At 41.0% G+C, this 21,031-nt stretch overlaps 1 protein-coding gene across 11 annotated transcripts in view; it reads right to left on the bottom strand.

Annotated features, from left to right (window-relative positions):
• Window positions 1-2,945: 2,945 nt before the first annotated feature.
• Window positions 2,946-21,031, bottom strand: part of phldb1a (pleckstrin homology-like domain, family B, member 1a) — a 32,031-nt gene continuing 13,945 nt past the window's right edge. For 3 of the 11 annotated variants that reach the window (XM_034607731.1, XM_034607730.1, XM_034607737.1), the window contains 19 exons: window positions 19,523-19,759; window positions 19,302-19,433; window positions 18,598-18,735; window positions 17,915-18,043; window positions 16,249-16,404; window positions 16,057-16,167; window positions 15,838-15,927; window positions 15,603-15,740; window positions 14,683-14,805; window positions 14,352-14,510; window positions 14,041-14,181; window positions 12,920-13,033; window positions 12,756-12,834; window positions 12,365-12,509; window positions 11,943-12,033; window positions 10,567-10,713; window positions 8,953-9,172; window positions 4,512-4,597; window positions 3,809-3,949 (listed from right to left, as the gene is read on the bottom strand). In XM_034607731.1, coding sequence (XP_034463622.1) covers window positions 3,809-3,949; window positions 4,512-4,597; window positions 8,953-9,172; window positions 10,567-10,713; window positions 11,943-12,033; window positions 12,365-12,509; window positions 12,756-12,834; window positions 12,920-13,033; window positions 14,041-14,181; window positions 14,352-14,510; window positions 14,683-14,805; window positions 15,603-15,740; window positions 15,838-15,927; window positions 16,057-16,167; window positions 16,249-16,404; window positions 17,915-18,043; window positions 18,598-18,735; window positions 19,302-19,433; window positions 19,523-19,759 — 2,577 coding nt within the window. Of the gene's footprint in view, window positions 3,950-4,511; window positions 4,598-8,952; window positions 9,173-10,566; window positions 10,714-11,942; window positions 12,034-12,364; window positions 12,510-12,755; window positions 12,835-12,919; window positions 13,034-14,040; window positions 14,182-14,351; window positions 14,511-14,682; window positions 14,806-15,602; window positions 15,741-15,837; window positions 15,928-16,056; window positions 16,168-16,248; window positions 16,405-17,914; window positions 18,044-18,597; window positions 18,736-19,301; window positions 19,434-19,522; window positions 19,760-21,031 lie in introns of all 11 variants that reach the window. The other 8 variants (XM_034607729.1, XM_034607734.1, XM_034607732.1 and 5 more) reach the window with 8 other exon arrangements.

Raw genomic sequence — 21,031 nt, 5'->3', positions numbered from 1 at the left:
AGCCGCTCGGAGGGGATCATCTGTGGATGTTTTCATGTTCAGGCTACAGCTCATTCTCATTTGTTTCTGGCACGAAAAGTGATAATCAAGCCTCCAAAAAGTGACAAGCATGAGATACGTCTTTTATTCATGAATGTTTATACAAGGCTAAAGTGATTTGCACAAAGCCATGACGGATCTGAATCAGTCAGTCACATGGTTATGTTGATTTTACCGTTCCTCAAGGACTTCATGGTGAAGCAGACGTGTGTGATATGAAGGACGACAGCATTTGTTGTGTCTTTGTTTCGGGATGTCACAGTTTTTAGACCATCACTCCAATGCGCTCTAACTCCTGCAAGCATTTTCATGAAGGTGTTCACGGCACATGAATCATAGCTTATTCTTAAGTGGTTTGATAAAGTTAAAAGTCCTCCTGTAAAAGTTTACTGATGGACACTGTAGATAGAAAATTGAGTGTTATACAAAAATGTATGTTGGAAAAAATATAGAATTTACATAAATGACATATGAAGCGTAGAAAAACAGATCATTGTTAAAAACAGAGTAATCAGAGTTTGAGGTACATTTACTGATCGTGTCTCACTTGTGCCTCTCATGTTTTTTTTTAGCAAACACGTCCCCAACATGGCGAACACGTCCCAAATGGTTCCTCTGTGTCATTCGCAGCACTCAGGCTGTGTCCCGCTGCTCTGCAGAGTCATTTAAACCCCAGAGGTTGGACGTCTGTCACCTTTCAGCTTTTACACATCTTCATTCACGCCAAGCGCTCCTCCACAGTTTATACAAGGGTGGGATGTCACAAAGTACATTTACTTTATTATTTTCATCCATTCTTTATGCATCTGTACTTTAGGTAACATTACGCCGATTACGTCCAGACTGGCTTTACACTGATACAGCTCTAAATAAATTTCTACTTTAATTAACTCACAAGAAAACAACGTGTCTGAGGCCAAAGGTCAAACCCTTAAAAGTGACCGAGTAGCAGAGAAGAAATTCTGAAAAACCGAGCTGGTATGTAATTGATCTTTATCTGATTTATTGGCATTTAAATTTACAGTGTGAAAAATATGTTGTTGTCTAAAAACTGGACATTATAAAGACTGAATATACACAGTGTGATAATACCAATGTTCTATCTGCAGTGAAATTGGTGAGCACTTCACTTTCACTGCTGGTAGTCAATGAAATAAAAAGTAGTTGGCTGCAGCTGTGGTTTTACAATTTGTATTTTTGTTGGCTTCATTAGGTCAATGCTGGCGCTTCTCCCCTCCGGATATTTTTCACATATCATTGTTGTTCTTGCCACGAAACTCTCCCCTCCCAAAAAAACATGTTTCTTCTATTACAATTTAATGATCTGAATGCCACGTACCCGATTCTGAATTAATGACTGTCATTTTACATTCTCCTTCAAAGAGAGCGGAGAAGGTTTGTTCAAAGCGGTGCACATTAGGAGCGGAACTTTCTCTGCTGTTTCAGATGCATTTACATTTATTTGGAGGCTTTCATCTGCCGCGTGTGCGTGCATGTGTGTGTGCGTGTGTGCATGTGGACATGTTTGGGGTTGGGCAGGAGATTTTTTTCTCTTTAATCTCCTAAATTACTCTGAACGCACATGTGGATATGAAAACGTATAAATTACAAACGTCTGTGGTGAAATGTTGTGATGGGTGAGGGAGCGGGAGGATTTGACAGGTGATTTTTACTATGAACTTGCCCTCCGAGCCGAGAGACATCTCCATTTCATCAGAGCGCTTGAGCTTGTCTTCAGACGAGGTTAATATCCCCCCATTAATACTGACAAAACCATGAGAGACCTTCACTAATTCAGCGGCTGCACCATCGTGCTCATGCTCCAGAGGCCTAAGGGAAAGGCCGGTCTGCATGTTTAACAGTGATCATCCTTGGCTCATTAATATTTCACCAACAATAAGGCTGGGTGTCACACATGCTCATCACCACGGTAATGAGCTCACATTGATCTGTTTATAATTCAGACAGGCGCACCGGCGACTCAAAGACACTGATAATAGCAACGTGTGTGAACGTCTCTCCCAAGGTCAGAGAGACGCGGATGTTTTGAGCGAGTTCAATGAAGCTGCAGATACTTCAGATTTTTTAAATACCTGAATTGGATGCTCATTTGAATCACTAAACACTTACACTATGGAACCAGGGATTTTTAAAAGTTTATATTTCCAGTGCTGAGTCTAATCGGTACCTGTCAGGAGCAAAGGTGTGTTTCAGTGATTACATCTGTTAAATATTTCAACAATCCCCGCTATAAATTAATTTAACGGCCCCCGCTCACATATTATTATCTGTCTGCACCTGCACATCTCTATCATAGTTTTGAAACCAAGGGCGTGAGAAGATAAATAACACGTGAATATATTTTTATCAAGGAATAAATATTAAAAAAACTTGTTTATGGAGAATTTGTGTGAGACGTCTTCTCCGTGACGTGTTTTTTTTTCCCCCCCTCGCATGTGAAATTTCTCGATGTTGAATCATACATGTTAAGTTGCATGTAATTTCAATACATGTTTATTTTTTCTTCTCATTTTTTAAATAGACTATAGTTCAGGGCAAGACATCAAATGAAATACACTGAGCCAGAAACACATGGCTTCAGTTCTCTTACAACAACTTCTACAGTTAACGAATTAATGAGATCATTAACTAATTCAACCACCTGACTCTTGTTGTGTAAATAGAGGAGTTGTAGTGTCTTGAAGCGAACACCTTTTGTGTGCTCTCCATTTAACATGAAACGTGTGGAGCGTTTAAGGGCTTATGAGGTTATTTAAAGAAAGCTGGAAAAAATTAATGACTTGATTGTGAGAAACACTAATTAAGGAAGGAGCTGGTTTGTAAGTGAACGTGTTCAGTTTAGCCCATTTGTCTGGAACCAATTAGTTTGTCAGATAAACAAAGCATCAGATGCATCACATACTTTTATTCATTAGATATACACGGTAGTTTTACAATATCATTACAGGACTATTATATAATTTATGATTTCTGTTAAAATGCGAATATGTTTTTTTATAATACACATGAATGCTATTATTTATCTGAATGAAAAGCCCTTATAATATTGCACTGTATATTGAGTGATATTAAAATTTGTATTGTAAAAATCAGATAAAAACATTTCATAAAGTATTTGGCACCAAAGCTGCGTAATATATGACTCTTTAAAAATATTTTAGAATACTTGCTACAAAAACTCTGTTTTCCTTTTAGTGTTTTTGACATATTAAAAGATACATTTTTTAATCGGAAGGTTAATAAACTGCAGGGAAAAGTACAAATGTATCAAAAAGAGAAACAAGTTAGAGTGATAACACTGCACATGCACAGATCGGCTTCAGAGATGTAAAGAGTTTGAGCTTATGTGAAGTAAGAAATGTTCCAAGTGTTCCTCCAGAAACCTCCAAAATCATATTGTAAGTATTGAAAATACATGTTGGTAATAGAACGTGTTTAATACGGCTTTGTTTCTAGAAAGCTCCCTTCATAGATCCAAAGGCAGGTTGCTCAGTCTGTTTTCCAACTTGTGAATTCTTTCAAAAAAAAGCACCTCTGTCAAGCCTTCATTTGCACCAAAGCATCAGGCTTCTTTTATACGAGCACCGGATCATGTGTCTCCTCAAACGTCCATCCGTGACACATCAGCCGCGTGTCCTCAGCCTCAGCTCCGGCCCCAGCAGGGGAGCAGCTCAGGTTGCCGTGCAGGTGTCTCGGTGCTCGCTCAGTCCCCATCATCCTCCAAACCTGTCACCCGACACATGGTCCCTCAGCTCATGAACTGCGTGTAGCCTTCGGCACCCGTTACTATGACATCCATCCAGATCCTCATGGCCTCCGGGGACGGGGCCACCATGTAGTAGAGCCGGTCGTGGGTTTTCACGCAGAAGGTCAAAGAAGGATTGGGGCTCTGGAGGATCACAGGGGGACAGAGAGGGAGACGTTATAGACCAGAGACTGCAGCTGCACCTGTTGCACCTTTTTCCTCCGAGACGTTTATCAGAACAAAATACATTAAAATATTAGCTGACACATAATTGTCTGTTTCAAAAATGTTTTTTGTAAATAGTCTATACACTTTTGTAAAATAAGATAATAAGATTAATTTATTGAGGTTAAAAATTGCAAATCCAACCAAATCAATCCAGAACCTGGTACATTTGTATGTACCACAGACGCTCAAAGTTTTATTCTATAATTATCATATCTTCTATTTTGAAAAAATAAGCTAAATTATATTGTTAAAATAAGCTTTATTAGTTGTAATTTAATTTAAAAAGTAAGAGCTGGTCCAAAACCTTCATTTATAAATGATGGTTTCTAAAACAGAACATCTGTGATTTTAAAATTACTCTACATTTTTCCCCCTAATTTGATTAAATAACATTTTGAGTCAAAAGCCCTCAGATTTTATTCCATTAAATCTATGATCTAATAGAAGCCTATTATAAAATAGAATAGAGAGTGTTTACCTTGGTGGCACTGCGTAGGTGATCATAATAAACCTCTTCAATCGCCTGAAAGTAAATGAGTCCTTTCAGCTTGGTTTCATGCTTGTCTGAGAGGAGAAAAAGGAAAAAAAAACATTAAGAAACATTATATTACGTCTTTTACTGATGCAAGACCTCTGCCAGTCTGAGCTCCAGACAGTACAACCAGCCGCAACGGTGGGAATACAGCTCATGTTTGTTTTTGGACAGATTGTCAAAGCCTGAATTCCTTTTAAAGCAAATATTTATCATTTCATAATTAGGGCCATGGATCCCAAAAATGTATTTAAAATGTCTAAGTTAATTGTAGTCATTTTGTAATGAAATAAAGGCAACTGTAGAATAATCTCACACTCTTAACAGCTGACTGTGATCGAATGGTGGACAGTTTAAAACATACACAATTAGATGGAAATAAATGAAAATTAGAAACTGAGTACGTAAAAACATATTTAGTTTCTTACTGGAACAACTGCTCAGGTCAAACTGCATGTGAGAAAAGGCCTAATAGATAAAGTGCTATGTAATGTCACACACAGTATCCAATAATTTACAACGAGTTCCAGCAGAAATAAAAGTTGTATGATCTGGTCATTTATTCAAGATAAGATTGTTTTGTACCTAAAATGTGACTTTAAGAAGGATTCTAGGTAAAAGCCAGGAATCTTATCTTCTTGTAGATGTGTCATTCTCCATCACTCTTAACATTTATGATCAAGCTAAACTTTCTCTTTTTTTTTAATCATTAACAGTGATTTCATTTCAATAAGCTGAATATTGCCCTCAGGGGTGAGCAATTCAACAGTGAATAGCATATTTACTTGAATGGATGAGTATTGTTTGTTTCTGCCTTAATTGGTTTACTTTGCAGAGCAATTTTGTGTCTTTTTAAGTTATTATTTCTGTCCGTCTATTCTACCAAATGTAAAATTAATAATATTTGAAAAATGGTGGCAGTTTGAGTAAAACAGAAGAAGAATAAGTGAAATGTGGATGGAGAAACCCGATACGGACAAAAAGAAGAAAGGTGTTTAACCCCCACTTTTCCCAGCAACACACATATTACATGAATAGGTATGAGCAGCAGCAGATCAGAGTAAAAGTTAATTAAAAGTGCAGGTCTATTTCAAGCTATGCCTCAAGTCTTTGCCATCCTATTAATTTGACTTGTTTTCTTCAGTCGTACCCTTTTTTTTTTTTTTTTGTCCCCGCTGGCGAGGTTGAGATCTTTTGTAAATCTTAAAAGGAAAAGCCTCTTTTGGATTTGATCTTCAACATTTTCCCTTAAAGCAGGTCAGAGCTCGTGTCCAGTAGTTGGTTCTTTGTTCCCAGCATGTACCTACAAGCAGTTTTAAGTCACTCCAACACTGAGGAGTGTTATGTTTCCGTAAATTTGCTGGATGGATCTCAGCGGATGCAATTGCAGGATTGATGTTTTTTTTCTAGTTTGAGGCTAAACTAAAGGCGTTTGAGTGTGAAAGAGACTTTTTTTTTCTCATCTCAGATCAATTTTCTTCAAATTACCTCAGTTTAAAGAGTTTCTGTCTGATTCCGGTCTTATTCAAACAAACAGTGGCCCTTTTCCTTCTGTCTCCTCCAGTGCACGCTGCGGTGCCCGGCTCAGAAACAAACACCCAGCGACAATTAAAAGGCAATCTTTTGAAATACGTTCAACACTTTCTCTCGTTCTCCCTCTTCCATAAGTCAAATCTGCTTAGTAATGAGATAAATGTTTTTGAAATGTGAGTTTCGTTTTATTAGTCACGAACAAGCCAGGAGCTAGCCTCCTCCCCAAGAAAAACACATCCAGAGAAAGTATTGCATCTTATTTCATCACCATCATCACCACCATCATCTTCGTCAGGAGTGAGGGGGTGAAAAGGCTAGGCAAGAGAGGAGAGAGAGAGGGGAGCGAAGAGACGAGGGGCGTCAGTAATGAAAACATACTCGGATTGTGTTTCGAACTTTGTGTCTCAAAATGTGACGGTCAATTATTCAAACTAAATGTTCTCATTTCAAACGTCGGGGACAGTTTAGATGTGAGTTGCCAACTAATTTACAACAGCAACAGCGAGGGCGGAAAAAATTCTACTTTGTGCAGCATTATTCACTGTTTGGCTCCCGATGAATAAAGAGAAGTGAGGACAACCACAACTTAGACAGTGAAAACAAAGAAGTCAGGTCTCAGCCTGGTGAACAGCAGGAAAGTTTTCAACAAAAAGTTTATGCATTGGCGGATCTAGGATTTTTCTAAGTCAGGGGCCACAATTTACACAGAGGGGCTGAATATATGTCCCACATCCATGAACAATTCCTGATTCAGTAAAGTTCCCATTTAATTAATTTCTTGTTTACTGTTAACTCTATAACTTTGAGCAAAACCACACATCATTAAAAAACAATTTTTAAATTGTTTCTTGTTCAGGCACAATGTGTTCTTCAAAAATGCTGGGAAAATACATTTTTGTTAATATTGTTATTAAGTGACAATTTTTAGACTAGCCCACTTCAGGGGCCAGTCAGATTTCAGATGGGGCCAGTGCCACCTGACCCCTCCCCTGGATCCGGCCCTGAGATTATATTACTTATCAGTGGATTGTTTGATAATAAAATGGGTTTGATCACATTCATCTGAAGCCATTCCTATAAACGAAGCCCGAATTGGAAGAGTCTGCCCAAGCAGAACTTGAACATTCCTTTACGGTGAGTTTAAAGAGTTCATTTCAGTATGAAGTTTAGGGAAAGCTCCGTCAGGAACACTGTCTTCTTGTCTCCTGAATCACATGCACAGTGCTCACTGTCTCTACGCTCCCATCAGCTCATTCTCTCTCTTCATCCAATCACAACCTGACTCCCTCGCCTTGAGCCAATCAACTGTGAGCTGTCAAAGTTTTAAAATGTTCTCTCTCCTTCCTGTCATTCAGCTGTCAATTATTCCAAGTACCACCTTCACCCATAACCGTCCAATCAGAAGCCTCCATGAGACGTCCTAACTTCATGTTCCTTCCTCATCACCACCACCAGTGTGGAGTCTCCTTCATATCTGAAGCACCTAATTCATAGGACTGGTTCCATAGTGGTCTACTTGCTGGGGTCTATGCTCCATAGTCTATTCCTGCTGTTCTCAATACATTTAATTTGATTCTGATTAACTCATTCTCATTTGTTTGTCTCCTGATTGATATCCTAACACTCCTTCATCCTGTTCCGTCCTGGTGGAGCAGAGAGAAGTTTCTAGCACGAGGTGTAACTTTGAGGCCTCAGGGCCATGACAGAGGAAGGAGGGAGGGATGTTTTTACTCAAGCTGTTCTGCAAACGTGCAGATTTTGAAATGCACTTTGATGTCACATGTCACATGTTGATAATACAACTTTTCTGAACTGATTTTAAAAGTACAAGCTCTAGTTTGTGGGGCTGCGTCATCATAAAGAGAGCTCAACATATATTTATAAACAAAATTTATTTTAGAGTCGTTCCAGTTATCAGGAAGACATTTTTACTTCGCATGAGGTGAATTGACCCACTTTTCTAAAGCACTGGAGACTCCTGACAGAAAGTGTGAGTTCACACAATCAGGCCATCAGGACAATAAATACACTTTATTCTATGGAAAGACACATATCTGAACATCAAGCGTGTTTAGTGTTTAAAGGGCACAAGAAATAATGTGTCAGAGGGAGGTTAGACTGAAAAAACTTCTTCATATAGAAAGATTTTGACAAAAACTTGATGCCTTTATTATATTCAGGTTTGATGGAGGAAATAAACAGCTTTCTGAATCGTACCTATTGATGGGACTGCATCATGCTGTGGGATATAATTTGTATGGTCACTTTTTCCAGTAAGGAGGTTATGTTTTCACCCCTTTCCATTTGTTTGTTGGTTTGTTAGTTTGTAGCCAAGATTATGCAAATTAACCAGATTGATTTCCACAAAACTTAGTGAACTGACGTGGTATGTGTCCGAGAAGAAGAACCCAAAATGTTGGTGATGATCAGAATCAGGGGGCAGATCTTTTTTTTTTAATCTTCGGGAGCCCCCTAAGGTTCCCTGGACTAAATATATTTTTCTCAGTAATAGCAAATGATCGATAGATAAAACGGATTAAGTTGCTTAATATTTTTTTATATCGGTTACTGGATAACATTCCTTAATGACAAAGAATCTTCTCATATAGTTAAATGGCTGTATGGGAAGCTGTTACTGGACAACCAACCTCTTGATGAATGAAGCTTGTTAGCATGTGACCATCACCACCACCCACTCCCATCAAGAAACCACATTTTAAACCTACATACAGCCCCTTCACAGAGTTCATGGTATGCGTGTAAGTCTCCCTGAGTAAACAAACACAACTAACAATTCAGCCATAATATTCAAGCTTAAATGTATCCACATTTCGGAAATAAAATGTATCCTCACCCGCGTAATAACAGAAGTTCCTCTTGAGACGGTCAAAAACGAACCAGCGTTTCTTCCAGGATTTGATTTTACCGCCCATCTTCACCAGGTGGCCCTTACACATCTTCTCCGTGAGGTTGACGAAGGGGCAGGTGTCGATGCTGTGGCCGGACGACTCCACGTGGGCGCGCAAGTCAAACTCCTCCTTACGGTTGGGCAGGTAGCGCGTCATTGGACGAGCCTGTGAAGAAAATGTTTCATGTTGTAACTCATAGACTTGGTGATGTAAATGCTACTAAATGATGTGATGGGGATAATCAGTAGAGCCTAATTTTATGGTTTTTGGTTGAGCACAAGTCAGGGCCCAATATGTTGCAGCCAAATTTCAAGTAAAGAAGGTGTTTAGGTCTGTTTGAAATGGATCAGGGAAGAACACTTAAAATTTTGGATGCATTGATCTTCCTGGAAAAAATCAAACATGTGATATTGATATTTATGAGTGTGTGAAATTTGGCGCAGCTAGATTTGAAACTAAGGGAACTATTGGGTCTTACTGATTGACATTCTAGTTGGAGTTATTAACACAAGTCAAGATTTGAGAACTCTGCTTTCAAGTTTCAAGTCCAAACAAATCCGTAGGGATCCAGAAATCTCAGAGCAAGTAAGGTGTCGTGTTTCTATTTCTGTGACCTAAACCTGCGTTAGCCACTTGGTATAATACTGATATACTGTCAGCAATCATTTGGATTTGAGGGATAGTAAATCAATTTTTATTTTGTGTTCATCAACTACTAAGGGAGTTACCTTCATTCGCTATAGCCTCTGATTTTTCTGTATAGTGTTAAGTGCTGCTGTACAGGGAGTTCATCAGAGTAAAAGGAAATGTGCGGCGTCTGAACATATCTCTGATGAAAGTGGTGAGAATGAACAAACACAGTGAGGGCAGTGAAACCAAAACAAGGAGCTGAAAGACACTAAAAAGCTGTGGGAGACTTTCTGGGTTCATCAGTTTGAGCAACAGCTTTCACATTAGATAAGTTCATCACCTCTTTTTTTCCACTTTCTTTAACTTTGAGAGCATCTTTCATTATTTTCATTGATTTCGCAGAAAATAATAATAATGGGTGAAAAAAGATTAGGCACGTTTAAGGGACTGATATTTATGAGTATGTGCAATTTTGTGCAGATCAAAATATAGATCTGGATCTAGTGAATTTAAATATGGTTTCATAAAGAGACTGTTCTAGTTTGATCTGTTATTGATAATTAAAGTGTTTTCTAGAACTAATAATACGTTGAGCTATAGGTGTGTTGATATTTGAGCATATTTGTTTACTTGTACTCATAAGAGAGAAGCTGGTAATTAAACACAGTCAGATTAAAGCGTGATGTATATCATATATGTTTTTTACTCCTCTCAGCCCCACCCATTTCTCTCTGCTCTTTCTCTCACCCTCTCCTCCCTTCCCTCCCTTCCCTCCATTCTCTCCCCCTTTGTCTCCCTTCCCTGACAGTCTTTGATCTTCTCATCCACCCAGCCTCTCTTTAGTGTCTCGCCTCTCATCCTCTCCCCCAAGTCTCCCTCCCTCCCTCCACTTCTCGCCGTCCGTCGTCTCCTCCCGCTGCTCCACTGACCTGGGAGAAGTGTTTCTCTCTCATCTTCACCTCCTCCTCCACCAGCCTCTGCCTGTGGGCCGTCTCGTCCAGAAGCCTTCTCTCGGCCTCCTCTCGCCTCCTCCGCTCCTCCTCCAACATCTGCCGCCGAGCCTGCACCTCCCTCTCCTGGGAGCGTTGGGAGTGGAGAGAGGGAGGAACAGATGGGGGAGAAGGGAAGGATATGTTAATGGTAGGCAAATATTGCGATACAAAGTGGATGACTGTCAGAGGAGGAACATGAGAATTCAAGTCCCAATCCAGGGTTTTGTAAAATATATCCCTCGAGTTTGTGTATATAGAAGCTTTGCTGATGTAAAATGATCCTTTGCCACTTTCAGACACTTTCAACAAGATTTTTCAAAGCACTGCTCACAACTTCACTTCACCTTATGATCACTGATCATACTCAGACTGTTTTTAAGACACACAAAACTTTTACCAAAATCCACCTTAAGTAGACCTGGTAGGTTTGGTGATTGGATGATCATATAATATAATTCTTTTATAGAAATCTGTTGTTAAAAAAATAATTTCATACAAATTATAACTAAAAAAACAGATTTATTTTAACCAGTGAAATGAGTAATGAAAACGGTGGAGCAAATTATTGTATGTTTTACATTGAACATCAATTTGATGAGTTATATATATTTTTTTCATATATTTGTCTAATAATAATAATAATAATAGTAATAAAAGTAAACTTTGTATAGCACATTTTAAGACACAGTTACAAGGTGCATTTACAAGCTAATAATGGAAAATTTAAACGGATAAATAATATATATCATGTTGGTGTACACTAATGTCTTACAAATATTATATTCTGATAGACTTGTGATAATCCATATCAGGATATCATCCTAACCATAAAAATACTCTGTATAGGTTGATAAGTCATCCTATACAGAAAAAATACTGTATATGTGTATACACACATGTGATGTAAAACTATGTAAATGTTTTCCACTAGCACAGCTTTTGTTACATTACTAATTACATTATTTCCCCTATCAATAAATTTATCAATCTCATTAATCCATCTTCAAAAATCAATTTAATAATTTAGTTTGAAAATGTTGGTTGGAAAATATTGACAAATGCCTGCGCTAATTTGAAGGAGATTTTTTTCATATTCTTTGCTAAGAGAGTTTGTAAGTTTTTTGATGTTTAATTTGAAAGGATTTAAACTATCAATTATCAAAGCAGTTGCCAAATAATTCTATGTCCATCGATTTATTGATTAATCCACTAATTTAAATGATCATGGAGATGATGTTTTGGACATGTATATAATAACTGATGCTCAGTCGTGTTCACGTCTAAGCTCTGCAGCACTAAAGCTGGTCACTCACTCTGTTCTCCACGAGTCTGGCTTTCTCCTGCTGCGCCTCCTTCAACATCTTCTCCATCTCCTCTATCCTCTGGGCCTCTAACCCGCAGGCACTGCAACACACAGAGGGAAGCGGCCTCTGATGACACAGCTATATGACACAAGGCCTTGGATGAAAAATGTACACAGACATGCCCGGAGACCAAACACAGGAAGGAGACAAAGGTTTTTCTTTATGAACAAACTGAGTCTTTGAACTTCACAAAAAAACTTGAAGAGGTTGGCATGGCAACAGACAGTGTACTTGTAGTCATGGGAGCAGACGTGTAACGGAACATGATGTCAGTGGGAAAAAAAAGCACAGTGACCCTTCTCCTGGAAGACAGGGCAGACTTGAGTGTTCCCATGGTAACAGAGCCAGCCTCTGATTTTCCAGTCTCTCACCTTTCCGGGGTGCAGGCGGAGTTGCCGGTGGAGACGCTGGTCTCCATGCTGTCTGAGCTCTCCAGACTCAGGGTGTCGTACGCCTGGTTTCCGCTCGGTGGCGACTGATGATGCAGGATGGAGTGATGGACAGTGGGAGACACGTCTGTGCAGGCAGAGAGGCAGAGACAGCCGTCACAGACTTGCAGTGCCCTCTACTGATGGTGCCATGTCACTGCTACCAGTTGGTTATAATCATATAATCAGACAGATCATGTCAAACTAAGTGGAACTAATACATGTTCCTGTAAAAATTACCACAGCTTTCCTCTGGTTAAAGTCACATGGCCACACCCAGTGAAAGTCTCCACTGTGCTAAATAAATCAGATGAAGACTGAAGGAGTCAAGTACCTTTGCTCTGAATAACCATCTGCCTCCTGGACTCCATGTCTAACGGCATTGACATCTCTCCCAGAGCTAACTGTAACCCCTGAGAAACACATGGAGGGCATCACACTGTGAACTACCTTTAAAGATTTCATTACATTTTAGGCGTATGTACCAGCTGGACTCACCTTGGTGGATGCGTTTCTCTCATGAGCGCTGGAGTGTGGCAGGGCTGGGGCACTGCTGGCATGAGCGCATGATGCCGCCAGTCCAACCTCGCCATCTGATTTGGACTTCAACAGCTGAGGGGACAAAGACACATCAGTTTTTTTAATTGAGGTTTTGCACAAAAAAGACAAAGGATTTTAGATTTGATTTTAGCGTGACTGGAAAGTCTGAACTGAGGAAATGTAGAAAATCCTACAAGCAGATAAACAAGGTGGTCGTGATGGTCGAGTTCAGCACCAATCTGACCTTTGACCTCACTCTTTCCGGGTCTCTGCTGATCAGTTAGGGACTTGGGTCAGTCCTCCATGTTGCACCTCTTCAGCCGAGTGCAACATTGACTGACTGTCCTGATCTCAGTCATGTGAGCTGAAAGACTTCCTTATCCTGCTCACATTATTTCTTACAGGACCTTTCATGTGCTTCACTTTGTGGCTTCGCAATCGATTGAACATTAAATTTATATCAATGTCTCTCCTTGACATTTCCTTTTTAAACCATATTTGTCTCAGTGGTACCACTGATATACTTTGGAGGAGACAGGAAACAGGAGATGCATGAACTGTCTACTAGAGTGCCGCCTAGTTACAGGACCAGGGATGCATTTGGCCTCTCACTAGCAGTATTTTGCAAGACACTGAATTACCAGACTGAAAAGACACAACATTAAAACATACATGTCGCAGTTTTTTTACGCTCCAAGCTGCTGGAAGAGTCTACCAGAGGATCTGAGAGCAGATGGACGTGTTTTAGCCTGGCTTTGGATTAAGTAGGGTTTTAAGATATTTGTTTATTGCCTCTATGCTTACATTTTTATTCAAGATTATATACGTCTGTTTATATCTTTAGTCTGTGTTTTTTTGTCTGAATTTATTTAGATATTGTACTTTTGTTGTTTTTATAACTTTTAAAATCCATTTTATGGAATTTCTTTGTGAGCATTTGTATTCGTCTTGTCTATTCTTGGCTCATCAATAGTTGAACTGCACTAATCTGTATGAAAGTTGCTACACAAATAAAGTTTGTTTCATTGACAGAGACAGACATAAAGAGGCGAGCAAAAGAGTGAAAGTGGAGATTTTACCTGCCCGTGTCTGCGTGCGGAAAAAGACTTGGCAGGAAGCGGTGGAGGACACGACTGAGCCTCTCCAGCCGCCATGATGTCCTGGTACCAGCGCTCGAGATTAATAGGAGGCATTGCATTCCTGCTCAGCTCAGGCTGACTCTGAGGTGATGAGAGGCAACCAGCCAAAGAGAAAAAAAGAGGAAGCGGTGAAGCAAGAGCATCAGTAAGACAAGCATCAGGCGGGGAGGAAAGATCATTGTGGATCAGTTCTGGTGGCATTCTCAGATCAGAAATATAGAAACTCATCATGAACTGGGAGAAAAACAAACCTGTGCAGAGAGAAAGGAGGAAGGACCACAGGCAGCTGAGTGGCACGAGAAGACAGATTCAGAAGAGGCAATGTGGAATGATGGAATAGAGGCAGTGGAGGAGGGATTCAGTCTCTGCATCCCAAAGATCTGACTTAATTGACTGACTGTGATGTACTCCTTCACACAGACAACACACACACATGAGGGAGAAGAAAGTGGAAAAGAAAGTTAAGAGGTTGGGACAAATTTTGCGATGGTATTGATTTGCTTGAGTGGTTTCAGTATTTAGCACATAGATCAGTCAGAGGAGGATATGGACAGTGTGGCAGGAAGCAGGCAGAGTGTCTACCTCGCATGGCAGAGCTGGAGATACAGAGAGGGAGAGGCAGTGGAGAGCAGCAGGGGAGGAAGAGTGAGGCTGCACAGAAGCATTCCCATACATCTTATAGACATCAGACAGCCTGAGGTACTCCTGCATCAACGGCCAAAAGAGACATGGTGAGAGGGCAGGAGACAACAAACTGTCAACGCCTAGAAAAAGTCATGCAAAGACTCACAAAGCAAACAGGAAAACATCGGAACTTATTCAGCCTTGAAAAAAGTTACATTTAGAAGGTATTACCTCTGCCAAGGAGGGTATTTCACCCATCTTTTGTTCTGTTTGTTTGTGAGCAAGATCACACAAAAAACAACTAGAAGGATTACCATGAAACTTGGAAGGATGTGGTATGTGTCAGGGAAGAACCCATTAAACTTTGGGGGGACAGATCCAGGGTTCTTTTTTTTTTTTTTCGTCTTTAACATTGGGAGATTTTCAACATTTTCGTGGATTTCTCAAAGAATAATTCATAGATTCTGATGAATAAAATCAGGCATTTTTTAACGGACTGATATTTATGAGTGTGTATAAATTGGTGCACATTCATTCATATTAGAAAAATTCAGATCTAGTCAATTTAAATGTGGTTTCACATTGCAACAGTTGTGCCTTGGCGGAGGTATGCAGTTTTCTTTTCTTTCTTTTTTACATCTACCCCTATGCTGTTAGTTTATGTCAAAGAAAACAATTCTTTAATCTCCATTCAATTTAGATGGGATAACCACTACTTTGAAGAATGTACAATCCTTTAAAGTTTAAACAATATACAGAGAATATTCACACTGCAAGCTCACTAATGTTTGTCAGTATCTGCTTGGACACCATCATGCCTATTTTTATTGCAGCAGCACAGGCACGATTAGGGTTTGTTAGTTTTTGGTGGGATTTACCTCTTGTAGTCTAACAGGGTAGAGTTCAGGGGAGGGGAGGTGAGAGGAGGAGGAGGAGAAGGAGGCAGAGGAGGGACAGGGGCTATCAGGAGGACCGTCCACATAAACAAGGTCAGGTTCGCTGATGTGAAGCAATTCCTGTTTAGAGAGTTCATCTAAGTTTGTTTTTTCCTTCCTTAATCCACTTTTTCAGTAATTACTCTGCAGCTTAGAGATCACACGTGTTCGCACCCACCTCCTTCATGTTGCTGCTGGGCTTCAGGTAACTTCTCTCTCCAGTCAACGTGTGGTGCCTCTTCTCCAGAGCACACAACCTGTCTTGCTCCTGGGAGGCAGAAGGAACATAAATAGATGGATGCTTTCACCGTTTTGTTATAGCTACCAGCATGCCTTGCAGCACTGTTATGTGTTAAATACAATGCAGTTGTGACGAGGTTCATTATGAGCAGTTAACCTTGTGTAACATCTGCAGAGCCACCGCCCTGTCTCTAACCATCCTCTCACAGTCCTGCGCGGCCTGTAGCCCCAGCTGCTTCCCCTGAGCCTCCATTGAGGCCATCTTCTCCTGTGAATCCACGTATGTCAAACTGTCAGGTCACACTCACATACGACTTAATGATGATATGCTGTATGTGTGTGTTCCTACCTTCCTCCGGGCCACGCTGCAGTGGTACTCGGCTCTCTCTTGGAGGAGCTGCGAGCTCTGCGTCTCCTTCTTCTCCTCCAAACTGCTCTCCTCCTCCAGCTGGCAGAACTCCAGCTCCTCAAACTGCTTGGTCCCGCACTCCACAGCTTCAGCTTTCTGTCCGCATACAAATACACACACACTGCATGAAACCACTGGCATCACTGAGTTATTGAAGGATGATTGATGACTGGCTGACTGCTGCTGTCTGTGTTTGCAAAAACTACAGTTATCCACTATTAACTGTAAACTATTAAAACAATATCACCAAGTGTTGCAAGTGATGGTCCCAACTGAAATGCTGGAGAGAAAGTATTGAGAGAAGGACTCAAACACGAATTGGTGTTAATGCACACGAATAAATACATAGGAAACAACAGCCTCAGCCTTTAAAGGAGACACATTAAGCTCATATTCAGGCTTTTCATGTTCAGAAAAGGGATCACTTTCCTCATGCTGCCCAGCACATCTCTTCAGCCTCTGTCTGAAATGCTTGGTTTTAACTCCTGTCTCTTTAAGAGTCCCCTCCCAATACAGCCCAGTCTGCTCTTATTGGTCAACTGGTTCACTCTGTTGTGATTGGTGAACCGCCATAAGCGAATGTAGGAAATGTCGGCCCTTGCTCTCAGTTTACCTGGCTTTGTTTTGTTGACAGATTGGTCATTGCTCAGGCCAACTGTGACATCAACACAACATTTTGTTCTCTTGCTTGAGGTGCTGTGACTTGGTGTCGTGTTCTCCTAAGCGATAGGTGTCACAGTTGAGAAAAATACAACCAGACACCTGGAAGTATGCAAAGAAGTAGAAGAGGACACCCAAACAGACTGGTGTTTGCCGCACACGCCAAATCAAAAAAGTTAGGAGGTGCGCTACCAATCAAAACGTTGATGTGCGTCAGTGGAAGTGAAGTTGTTTCTGATGTTTCGCTGCACGCAAGGACAGACACAGCAAGCTTAAACTGATTTTTAGGGGGTGTCTCAGACTAGCTGCTTGGCGTGCATTATGCAAAAATCGGGCATTGTGCTGTCATGTCATTGGATTTCCCTTTACTGCAGACTTTGGGCTTTTTAACTTTGCAGAACTTTTCCAAACACAAACACCTTTACAACACACTAGAGGAAGGAAACACTGAAAACGCCTCATATGTCTCCTTTAAAGTTCACAAGGGAATAGCAACTATTTCATTCCATCAGTTGTGAAAATGTTCTGCTTAAAAGCAAGAAGTGGCTGCAGGTGACATGAATAATAATCAGTTTTCAAAAGCAGGAGGCATGCAAACCTTTAGAGCAAAGCTGTTAACATTATTAATTATGATAATTAATACTTATTGCAACTGGCAGAGTCAAGCATCCAGAATGAGGGAACAGCAGCAATAAAGCAAACTGCTGCTGGAGATGCAAAAGCGTCATGCTTATAAATGGCTCTGCCATAATGAACCTAAACAAGTTCAAGGGCCACAGCAGAAAAAGAGGAAATGCCGCCTGCAGGTTTATGAGTAGCTCTGAGTGCTTCACAACCAAGTCAGTGTTATGTCTGTGGTTGTTTCTGTGCAGTTCATACAGTACTGTGGTATTTGGTACATTATAACTCACTGTTGCCAGCCAGTGGGCTGCGTGAGAACACTGACCCTGCTGAGCTGCTCCTGTAACTGTTCCCTTAGAGACAAGGGGCACTTATCAAACTGCCTCTTCAGCTCATTGTACTCATTCCTCTGCTTTTCCAGGGCCTTCCGCTGAGCCGACACATTAGCCCTGCCCTAAAAACACATGGAAACACACACACATGTACACACACACAAATTGGGTCCGCATCCAGACACACACCACCCAAGGGAGAAACAAAACAAAAATCACAGACATCTTCAGTCCATGCAGCCAAGCTTTAACACTAACAAGCCAAGGCAGTTAAAGTATTAGTTGTAGCAGAGGTTAGGTTTGCAGGAGTGTTAAGGTTTTCTTTACACATTGGATAACACCAAAACAAGAGGAAAAAAAGATATGTCTGAGTCAACATTTTAGTACGACACACATCCAGCTAAAAAGATTTATACTGTTTTTGTCTTTTCAAACACAGGAACTGCCGGACACACCGCAGAGAGAAGACAGCGCTTTGTGTTTCAGGACAGACATGTACTGATTAAGCAGTGCAAGTCAATGGAAATATCGAGACTGTTTGCACATTCGTGAAGAGGTGAGTTTTTATATTCACACACAGAGACTGAAGGACATGTCCAACATTCACGTGCAGGAACCAGTGAGTGGTCCCACTGTGGTTTACAGTATCACATTCCTCTGTGTTGGGGGCACCTACCTCGTCCTTCTCTCTCTGGATGGCCTTGTCCAGCTGGCTGTGTTTGAGCTGCAGCTGAGAGATGATTTCACTCTCAGCCTCCACCTGCTCCTGCTCTGCCCGCCTCTCGGCCTGCAGCAGAGCCTGCTCCATCTCCGCCTACAGACGAATACGCTGAGTAAACGCTTGGTGAAGGTGAAACATCTTCCTGTCCTCTCACTGGGAGGGTCAGTTGATCCAAGCAAATAAAAAATTGTATGTTTGTGTGTGCGCGCACCTATCTTAGTATCATTTTGAGCAAAGACTTTATGTTGTGGACATTTTGGCCAGTCCTCACTTTTTGAAAGGGCTATTTGAGGGTTAAGACTCGCTAGGTTTAGTTTAGGGTTGGGGTTATGTATTTAGTTCTGATGGCTAAGGTTAGGGGGTTAAATGTGAATTGTGGTTAGGTTAAGGTTAGGGTTAGGCACGAATTGGCCATGGTTAAGATAAGGGATAAGGTTTTGTTTATGTTGTCCACAATGAATGGAAGTCAATGCAAAGTTTAATTTTAGGTTTGTGTTAGGGTTAAGTGAATATTAACTTTAGTTAGGGACGTTAGTTAGTTAAGTTCATCAATCTGATGTCCTCTGAAGTCATTGAGACATAATTGTGTGTGTTTGTGTGTGTGTGTGTGTGTGTGTGTGTGTGTGTGTGTGTGTGTGTGTGTGTGTGTGTGTCCTGACCTCCTGTTTGGTCTCTTGTAGCTGCTGCTCCAGTTCACTGACTCTGTGCTTCAAGTCATCAACTCTGAACAAGATCCTGCTCCTCTCCTCCTCCACGTAGACGGGCTCCTGACCAGCCATCAGCTCATCACACTGACACCAGATTTATGAAAAAAGCTTTTGTCAGAGGACAAACCCAAACAATGATATTCTCTCCCTCCATGTGTATGAGTGTTGCTTACTTCTTGGTGTGTGCTCTCTGTGCTGCTGGACTCCTCTCTCTGGGTGTCCTCATCATTCTGCCTCGCCCTCTGAGGCCCGTCTCCCCCCTGGAGGAACATCCCGTCTCCTGTGCCTGGGCAGACTCCTACAGCGCCCCCCAGCAGCCCACTCCTCACCATCTCGGCCAACTCCACGGCACTGCCCTCCTGATTATACTCTGCACACAGATTGAGGATGGTCTCCAGCCTCTGTCGCTCCTGCGGAAGACATGTGAGACGTAAGCGTGCCGTCCTACGTCATAGCTCATGTTGCAGATTAGCTTTGAATGTCCTTGTGTGACTTTGGCCCATTTCGGCAGCTGTCCCTCCGTCACTGGCACGGGACCACTGTAACCTGACCGTAGGAGGGGGGCCGAGGTTTGTCTCTCAGGAGGGGGTTCATAGTAAAAATTGCGAGAGCGTGAGTTGTTTATGAACACAGAATCTGACAGACTGTGATAACTGTCAGAGAGAGACATTGCTGAATAACAGGATCTCAGATTACACTGTACACCAGTTGTTATTCTGATCAGAGACACTTTAAATGTTTCATACACTCTTGTTTTCTGTGTCTCCACTGTGCCAGCCTGTCGTCTCTCATCACTCCAAACAATGGGATGCTCGCTGAAGTCTGACAATAATTAGGAGTCTGGCACGACGAGGGGCCTCATGTTGTTTCAATAACCACCAGCATCTGTTTGTCTGGTATTTAAATTACTCTGTCATTTACTTTAACTGCAAGATTTACACCTTAGACTGTTGTTTATGCTTTTGTTAATGTCCAAGTCATTTCTTGATGAAAAGCAGCAGTATTATATATTCATCTGAAATGCAGGTTCATTAAAACATTGACATGAAGATAAAAATATTATTATATCTTAAGTTATAGTGATGCTGTAAGAGTGATTAACCCTCTTTAGCCTCTTCTCGGTGGAACTGATGCTAAAATGTACTTTTCTATTACTTCTCCTCTGCTTTAGCCATGATGTCCTTTACTTATACTGAGAGGTGAAGTGCAGACCAGATTTTTCAAAGTCCAGCAATACCAGTGTGTGTAGGTTAGATTCAATGAAGTGAGAATAAAAATAAAATCCTGCATATCTGTGCCACGTGTGCCAAGAGAGCAGTGTCCCAAATATAGAGCACTGGTTTCACTGAGAGGAAATCCTTTCTTTGTCCCTCTCCTCTAAAGGTCTACACTTCATCATCTATCATTTTTCTGCTGTAACCAACAAATCAAGAACCTAATCCCAGACCCCAAATATGGTTCCTCGTGCACCAGCTGGTTTGTCATTTAATGTATTGTATGAGTGGTTATACACTATTTATATATAAATGTGACAGGAATAACAGGAAAGCTAGAGCTGCCCTGCTAAAAATGAGCCTCGGAAGAGCAGAAGCAGCCGCCAAGGCCCAACAGACCTTTAAATTAAATCAAGCTGCCCCAAATATATCTCATAGATGTCAGTTCCCTAAATAGGAAGACAAATT

This window comes from Hippoglossus hippoglossus, chromosome 14, assembly GCF_009819705.1.
Source record: "Hippoglossus hippoglossus isolate fHipHip1 chromosome 14, fHipHip1.pri, whole genome shotgun sequence".
Taxonomy (NCBI): Eukaryota; Metazoa; Chordata; class Actinopteri; order Pleuronectiformes; family Pleuronectidae; genus Hippoglossus; species Hippoglossus hippoglossus.
This window is presented reverse-complemented; position numbering and strand designations above follow the sequence as displayed.